Raw genomic sequence first — 10,000 nt, 5'->3', positions numbered from 1 at the left:
ATAGTAGTGTAGTGTTTAGTGTAGTGTATAGTATAGTGTATAGTAGTGTATGTGTAGTGTATAGTGTAGTGTATAGTGTAGTGTATAGTGTAGTGTATAGTGTAGTGTATAGTGTAGTGTATAGTAGTGTAATGTATAATTTAGTGTATAGTGTAGTGTAGAGTATAGTGTAGTGTATAGTGTAGTGTATAGTGTAGTGTATAGTGTAGTGTATAGTGTAGTGTATAGTGTAGTGTATAGTGTAGTGTATAGTGTAGTGTATAGTGTAGTGTATAGTAGTGTATACTGTATAGTGTAGTGTATAGTGTAGTGTGTAGTGTGTAGTGTAGTGTATAGTGTAGTGTATAGTGTAGTGTATGGTAGTGTATAGTGTAGTGTATAGTGTAGTGTATAGTGTAGTGTATAGTGTAGTGTATAGTGTATAGTGTAGTGTATAGTGTAGTGTATAGTGTATAGTGTAGTGTATAGTGTATAATGTAGTGTATAGTGTAGTGTATAGTGTAGTGTATAGTGTAGTGTATAGTACTGTAGTGTTTCGTGTAGTGTATAGTGTAGTGTATAGTGTAGTGTATAGTGTAGTTTATAGTAGTGTATAGTGTAGTGTATAGTGTAGTGTATAGTGTAGTATATAGTGTAGTGTATAGTGTAGTGTATAGTAGTGTATAGTGTAGTGTATAGTGTAGTGCATAGTAGTGTATAGTGTAGTGTATAGTGTAGTGTATAGTAGTGTATAGTAGTGTAGGGTATAGTGTAGTGTATAGTGTAGTGTATAGTGTTGTGTGTAGTGTAGTGTGTAGTGTAGTGTATGTGTATAGTGTAGTGTATAGTATAGTGTATAGTGTAGTGTATAGTGTAGTGTATAGTGTAGTGTATAGTGTAGTAGTTTAGTGTAGACCTGGGGGAGGGATCAGAGTGGGAGGATTGAGGGGGTGTGGTGAGCAGAAACTTGGTTCGTCATTCTCACAACAGCAGCAGCTGCAGCAGTATCAGCAGTGTCAACAGTATCAGCAGCTGCATCAGTATCAGGAGTGTCAACAGTATCAGCAGCTGCATCAGTATCAGGAGTGTCAACAGTATCAGCAGCTGCAGCAGTATCAGCAGTGTCAACAGTATCAGCAGCTACAGCAGTGTTAACAGTGTCAACAAATCAGCAGCTGCAGCAGTATCAGCGTGCTCTGCTAAGTCCATTCAACATAGAAGGTTCGTATGTACGCATGTTGTATGTTAGTTTGTTGAACGTATGTATGTTGTATGATTGCTGTATGCGACGTACGGTGCAGTAGAAGTTCAACACGCACTAATATCCACTATAATACACTAATAAACACTATACTACACTAGCAAACACTACACTACTATATACTACACTACTATACACTACACTACTATAGACTACACTACTATACACTACTATACACTACACTACTATACACTACACTACTATATACTACACTAATATACACTACACTACTACACACTACACTACTATACACTACACTACTATACACTACACTACTATACACTACACTATACACTACACTACTATACACTACTATACACTAAACTACTATTTACTACACTACTATACACTACACTGCTATACACTACACTACTATATACTACACTATACATTACACTACTATACACTACAGTATACACTACTATACACTACACTACTATTTACTACACTACTATACACTACACTACTATACACTACACTACTATACACTACACTATACACTACACTACTATACACTACACTACTATACACTAAACTACTATATACTACACTATATACTACACTACTATACACTACACTGCTATACACTACTATACACTACACTACTATTTACTACACTACTATACACTACACTACTACACACTAAATTATACACTACTATACACTACACTACTATACACTACACTATACACTACACTAATATACACTACACTCATTTACACTACTATCCACTACACACTACTATACGCTACATTATACACCACAATACAGTACACTAATAAACAGTACACTATACACTAATATACACTACACTATACACTTCACTATACACTACTATACATTAAACTACTATACACTACACTATTCACTACACTATACACTAATAAACACTACACTACACTACAATATACACTACACTATACACTACTATACACTACACTATCCACTGCTATACACTAAACTACTATACACTACACTAAAACACCACACACTGTTAACTACCTCGCCTGGTATGCAGGGGGTCGTGGGTTTGAGATGTTAACTACCTTCTACAGATGCCACTGGTTCTTCACGTTCAGCAGATGTAGATGCTGCTGGTTCTTCACGTTCTGTAGATGTAGATGCCACTGGTTCTTCACGTTCTGCAGATGTAGATGCCACTGTTTTATCACGTTCTGTAGATGTAGATGCCACTGGTTCTTCACGTTCTGTAGATGTAGATGCCACTGGTTCTTCACTTTCTGCAGATGTAGATGCCACTAGTTCTTCACGTTCTGTAGATGTAGATGCCACTGGTTCTTCACATTCTGTAGATGTAGATGCCACTGGTTCTTCACGTTCTGTAGATGCCACTGGTTCTTCACGTTCTGTAGATGTAGATGCCACTGGTTCTTCACGTTCTGTAGATGTAGACGCCACTGGTTCTTCATGTTCTGTAGATGTAGATGCCACTGGTTCTTCACTTTCTGTAGATGTAGATGCCACTGGTTCTTCACTTTCTGCAGATGTAGATGCCACTGGTTCTTCACGTTCTGTAGATGTAGATGCCACTGGTTCTTCACGTTCTGTAGATGTAGATGCCACTGGTTCTTCACATTCTGTAGATGTAGATGCCACTGGTTCTTCATGTTCTGCAGATGCCACTGGTTCTTCACGTTCTGTAGATGCAGATGCCACTGGTTCTTCACGTTCTGTAGATGTAGACGCCACTGGTTCTTCACGTTTTGCAGATGTAGATGCCACTGGTTCTTCACTTTCTGCAGATGTAGATGCCACTGGTTCTTCACGTTCTGTAGATGTAGATGCCACTGGTTCTTCACATTCTGTAGATGTAGATGCCACTGGTTCTTCACGTTCTGTAGATGCCACTGGTTCTTCACGTTCTGCAGATGTAGATGCCAATGGTTCTTCACCTTCTGTAGATGTAGATGCCACTGGTTCTTCACGTTCTGTAGATGCCACTGGTTCTTCACATTCTGTAGATGTAGATGCCACTGGTTCTTCACGTTCTGTAGATGCCACTGGTTCTACACGTTCAGCAGATGTAGATGCCACTGGTTCTTCACGTTTTGCAGATGTAGATGCCACTGGTTCTTCACGTTCTGTAGATGTAAATGTCACTGGTTCTTCACTTTCTGCAGATGTAGATGCCACTGGTTCTTCACGTTCTGTAGATGTAGATGCCACTGGTTCTTCACATTCTGTAGATGTAGATGCCACTGGTTCTTCACATTCTGTAGATGTAGATGCCACTGGTTCTTCATGTTCTGCAGATGCCACTGGTTCTTCACGTTCTGTAGATGTAGACGCCACTGGTTCTTCACGTTTTGCAGATGTAGATGCCACTGGTTCTTCACGTTCTGCAGATGTAGATGCCACTGGTTCTTCACGTTCTGTAGATGTAGATGCCACTGGTTCTTCACGTTCTGTAGATGTCACTGGTTATTCATGTTCTGCAGATGTAGATGCTACTGGTTCTTCACGTTCTACAGATGTAGATGCCACTGGTTCTTCACGTTCTGTAGATGTATATGCCACTGGTTCTTCACGTTCTGTACATGTAGATGCCACGGGTTCTTCACGTTCTGTAGATGTAGATGCCACTGGTTCTTCACGTTCTGCAGATGTAGATGCTACTGGTTCTTCACGTTCTGTAGATGTAGATGTCACTGGTTCTTCACGTTCTGCAGATGTAGATGCCACTGGTTCTTCACTTTCTGCAGATGTAGATGCCACTGGTTCTTCACGTTCTGTAGATGTAGATGCCACTGGTTCTTCACTTTCTGCAGATGTAGATGCCACTGGTTCTTCACGTTCTGTAGATGTAGATGCCACTGGTTCTTCACTTTCTGCAGATGTAGATGCCACTGTTTTATCACGTTCTGTAGATGTAGATGCCACTGGTTCTTCACGTTCTGCAGATGTAGATGCTACTGGTTCTTCACGTTCTGTAGATGTAGATGCCACTGGTTCTTCACGTTCTGTAGATGTAGATGTCACTGGTTATTCATGTTCTGCAGATGTAGATGCTACTGGTTCTTCACGTTCTACAGATGTAGATGCCACTGGTTCTTCACGTTCTGTAGATGTATATGCCACTGGTTCTTCACGTTCTGTACATGTAGATGCCACGGGTTCTTCACGTTCTGTAGATGTAGATGCCACGGGTTCTTCACGTTCTGTAGATGTAGATGCCACTGGTTCTTCACTTTCTGCAGATGTAGATGCCACTGATTCTTCACGTTCTGTAGATGTAGATGCCACTGGTTCTTCACTTTCTGCAGATGTAGATGCCACTGGTTCTTCACGTTCTGTAGATGTAGATGTCACTGTTTTATCACGTTCTGTAGATGTAGATGCCACTGGTTCTTCACGTTCTGCAGATGTAGATGCTACTGGTTCTTCACGTTCTGTAGATGTAGATGCCACTGGTTCTTCACGTTCTGTAGATGTAGATGCCACTGGTTCTTCACGTTCTGTAGATGTAGATGCCACTGGTTCTTCACGTTCTGTAGATGCCACTGGTTCTTCATGTTCTGTAGATGTAGATGTCACTGGTTCTTCACGTTCTGTAGATGTAGATGTCACTGGTTCTTCACGTTCTGTAGATGGGAATCCTGAGCAATAAATGGCAACATTAATTGTAACATTTTCATTGGTGTATGTCTTTGACAGACTGGGTCCCGGCCATAGGAATGGTGACACTCGGAGCGGCTGGCCAGTTATGGACGGCGCTTTTCGTCTCTGTGGGTACGTGAGCTATCATTCGTTCACTCGTTTACTCATTCACTCGCTCACTCATTCACTCACTAACTCATTCACTTACTCATTCACTCATTCACTCGTTCACTCATTCACTCATTCACTCACTAATTCACTCTTCTCACTCATTCACTCATTCACTCGTTCACTCATTCACTCATTCACTTATTCACTCGCTCACTCATTCACTCATTCACTCGTTCACTCATTCACTCTTCTCACGCATTCACCCTCATGCATACCCCCTCACTCATTCACTCATTCACTCACTAACTCATTCACTCACTCATTCACTCACTAACTCATTCACTTACTCATTCACTCATTCACTCGTTCACTCATTCACTCGCTCACTCATTCACTCGTTCACTCATTCACTCGCTCACTCATTCACTCATTCGCTCGCTCACTCATTCACTCTTCTCACTAATTCTCTCATTCCCTCTCACTCATTCACTTAACAAAACACCGTCATTCATTCTCACTGAATGCCTCTCAGTAATTCACGCTCACTCAACTTATTGTTTTTTTCGGTAAAGTCACGTAGAATGGAAACAAAATAATAAAAATAAAACAGAATAAAATAAATAATAATTAAGATGAAAATAGAATGAAATAAAAAAATAATTAAAAATTGAAATTTTATTCTTTTATTTTCCATTCCACGTGGTGACTTTACCGAAAGAATCAGGAAGCTGAATCCCTGCAGTAACGAAAGCTTCAAATCTAAGTTCACCCTCACTCATTCACTCATTCACTCACTCATTCACTCATTCACTCACTCATTCCCTCATTCACTCACTCATTCACTCATTCACTCATTCACTCTTCTCACTCATTCACTCATTCACTCACTCATTCACTCACTCATTCACTCATTCACTCACTCATTCACTCATTCACTCACTCATTCACTCTTCTCACTCATTCACTCATTCACTCACTCATTCACTCATTCACTCATTCACTCACTCATTCACTCATTCACTCTTCTCATTCATTCACTCATTCACTCATTCACTCACTCATTCACTCATTCACTCACTCATTCACTCATTCACTCTTCTCATTCATTCACTCATTCACTCACTCATTCACTCATTCACTCACTCATTCACTCATTCACTCACTCACTCATTCACTCACTCATTCACTCATTCACTCATTCACTCACTCATTCACTCACTCTTCTCACTCATTCACTCATTCACTCATTCACTCACTCATTCACTCATTCACTCACTCATTCACTCACTCATTCACTCATTCACTCACTCATTCACTTATTCATTCATTCACTCATTCACTCATCATTATGCACACCATACGAAGTAGTTAACATCTCACCGAATCCGGGATCAAACCCACGACCTCCTGTACACCAGGCGAGGTAGTTAACATCTCACAGGGTCAGAGGATCGAACCCACGACCTCCTGTACACCAGGCCAGGTAGTTAACATCTCTCAAGGTCCGGGATCGAACCCACGACCTCCTGCGTACCAGGCGAGGTAGTTAACATCTCCTAGCACACTGCAACGCCCGGTTTAAAACCACGGAAGAAGAGTGGCAGGGAGATAGAGAGGAAAGAGGAAGACGTGGACTGAGAAATCGAAGCCAAACCACAGACAAAAGTTTCGGGAAGCGTCCAAAACAAAGTTGGTCAACGAATTATCGCGTTGCACGATCAGGCGCTGTACACACTACACTGTACACTACACTGTACACTACACTGTACACTACACTATACACTACACTACACACTACATCATACACTACACTATACACTACACTGTACACTACACTATACACTACACTATACACTACACTATACACTACACTACACTATACACTACACTAAACACTACACTATACACTACTATACACTACACTATACACTACACTATGCACTACACTATACACTACACTACTATACACTACACTGTACACTACACTATATACTACACTATACACTACACTATACACTACACTACACACTACACTATACACTACACTGTACACTACACTATACACTACACTATACACTACACTATACACTACACTACTATACACTACACTACACACTACACACTACACTATACACTACACTGTACACTACACTTACACTACACAATACACTACACTGTACACTACACTACACACTACACTATACACTACTATACACTACACTATACACTACACTATACACTAGTGCTGTACTAGTACACTACACTATACACTACACTATACACTACACTATACTATACACTACACTACACACTACACTATACACTACACTATACACTACACACTGCACTATACACTACACTACACACTACACTATACTATACACTACACCCTACACTACACTATACACTACACTACACACTACACTACACTACACACTACACTATACACTACACACTACACTACACTACACACTACACTATACACTACACATTACACTACACACTACACTATACACTACACTATACACTACACTATACACTACACTATAAACTACACTATACACTACACTATACACTACACTTGACACTACACTATACACTACACTATACACTACTATACACTACACTATGCACTACACTATACACTACACTATATACTACACTATACACTACACAACTGTGGTGGCCGTGTGTGGTGGTGGTGCTAGAGGCTACCTGGGGGATCTTTGTCTTTGTGCTACTAACAGCCACTTGCCCCTACAGCCCTGCTAGAGGCTACCTGGGGGATCTTTGTCTTTGCTTCTAACAGCACTTGCCCCTACAGCTTGCTAGAGGCTACCTGGGGGATCTTTGGCTTTGCTACTAACAGCCACTTGCCCCTACAGCCTGCCAGAGGCTACCTGGGGGATCTTTGTCTTTACTACTAACAGCACTTGCCCCTACAGCCCTGCTAGAGGCTACCTGGGGGATCTTTGTCTTTGCTACTAACAGCCACTTGCCCCTACAGCACTGCCAGAGGCTACCTGGGGGATCTTTGTCTTTGTGCTACTACTAACAGCACTTGCCCCTACAGCCCTGTTAGAGGCTACCTGGGGGATCTTTGTCTTTGCTACTAACAGCCACTTGACCCTACAGCCCTGCTAGAGGCTACCTGGGGGATCTTTGTGTTTGTGATACTAACAGAACTTGCCCCTACAGCCCTGCTAGAGGCTACCTGTGGGATCTTTGTCTTTGCTTCTAACAGCACTTGCCCCTACAGTCCTGCCAGAGGCTACCTGGGGGATCTTTGTCTTTGTGCTACTCGCTACTACTAACAGCACTTGCCCCTACAGCCCTGATAGAGGCTACCTGGGGGATCTTTGTCTCTCTGTGTGTGTGTGGGCTCAGAATTCCGTGCGTCGCTTTGCCCTGAGATTTTTGTTGCTATTTGACCGCAGAATTTCAGGCGAAAACCACGTCTCATGAACCATGATAATAAACTTCCTGCGTGGAATTTCACAAACCTCACGCCACCCCCGACACGCTCTCAGGAAGCCCAGATTGTGAACTCCCTCAAGAGGATGATGGCGACGATGATATCGGCTGTGTGGTTGAGTCTGTACGTGACTGTGTGACTATGTGGGTCTCTATGGGTCTCTATGTAACTCTATGGGTCTCTATGGGTCTCTATGTAACTCTATGGGTCTCTGTGTAAACTCTATGGGTCTCTATGTATCTCTATGGGTCTCTAAGGGTCTCTATGTATCTCTATGGGTCTCTATAGGTCTCTATGTATCTCTATGTATCTCTATGGGTCTCTATGTAACTTTATGGGTCTCTATGGGTCTCTATGTATCTCTATGGGTCTCTATGTAACTCTATGGGTTTCTATGTAACTCTATGGGTCTCTATGTAAACTCTATGGGTCTCTATGTAACTCTATGGGTCTCTATGTAAACTCTATGGGTCTCTATGTAACTCTCTGGGTCTCTATATAACTCTATGGGTCTCTATGTAAACTCTATGGGTCTCTATGGGTCTCTATGTAACTCTATGGGTCTCTATGTAAACTCTATGGGTCTCTATGTAACTCTCTGGGTCTCTATATAACTCTATGGGTCTCTATGTAAACTCTATGGGTCTCTATGTAACTCTATGGGTCTCTATGTTTCTCTATGGGTCTCTAAGGGTCTCTGTGTATCTCTATGGGTCTCTATGGGTCTCTATGCATCTCTATGTATCTCTATGGGTCTCTATGTAACTCTATGGGTCTCTATGGGTCTCTATGTATCTCTATGGGTCTCTATGTAACTCTATGGGTTTCTATGTAACTCTATGGGTCTCTATGTAACTCTATGGGTCTCTATGTATCTCTATGGGTCTCTATGTAAACTCTATGGGTCTCTATGGGTCTCTATGGGTCTCTATGTAACTCTATGGGTCGCTATGTAAACTCTATGGGTATCTATGCAACTCTATAGGTCTCTATGGGTCTCTATGTATCTCTATGGGTCTCTATGTAAACTCTATGGGTCTCTATGTAAACTCTATGGGTCCCTATGTAAACTCTATGGGTCTCTATGTAACTCTATGGGTCTCTATGTAACTCTATGGGTCTCTATGTATCTCTATGGGTCTCTATGTAACTCTATTGGTCTCTATGTATCTCTATGGGTCTCTATGTGTCTCTATGGGTCTCTATGTAACTCTATGTGTCTCTATGTATCTCTATGGGTCTCTATGTAACTCTATGGGGCTCTATGTATCTCTATGGGTCTCTATGTGACTCTATGGGTCTCTATGTAACTCTATGGGTCTCTATGTAACTCTATGGGTCTCTATATAACTCTATGGGTCTCTATGTAAACTCTATGCGTCTCTATATAACTCTATGGGTCTCTATGTAAACTCAATGGGTCTCTATGTAACTCTATGGGTCTCTATGTATCTCTATGGGTCTCTATGTAAACTCTATGGGTCTCTATGTATCTCGATGGGTCTCTATGTAACTCTATGGGTCTCTATGTAACTCTATGGGTCTCTATGGGTCTC

General features: G+C 41.4%; 1 protein-coding gene across 1 annotated transcript in view; it reads left to right on the top strand.

The window, feature by feature from the left end:
• LOC116956954 (integrin alpha-X-like) overlaps positions 1–10,000 on the top strand; it is a 110,813-nt gene that overhangs the window by 11,465 nt on the left and 89,348 nt on the right. The window contains exon 2 of the mRNA XM_076054755.1: positions 4,916–4,990. Coding sequence (XP_075910870.1) covers positions 4,936–4,990 — 55 coding nt within the window. The 5' untranslated portion in view covers positions 4,916–4,935. The remainder of the gene's footprint in view (positions 1–4,915; positions 4,991–10,000) is intronic.

This window comes from Petromyzon marinus, chromosome 68, assembly GCF_048934315.1.
Source record: "Petromyzon marinus isolate PM22_M1 ecotype Great Lakes invasive population chromosome 68, UKy_Petmar_22M1.pri1.0, whole genome shotgun sequence".
Taxonomy (NCBI): domain Eukaryota; kingdom Metazoa; phylum Chordata; class Hyperoartia; order Petromyzontiformes; family Petromyzontidae; genus Petromyzon; species Petromyzon marinus.
The sequence above is the reverse complement of the archived record's forward strand: the minus strand, read 5'-3'. Positions and strand labels throughout refer to the sequence as shown.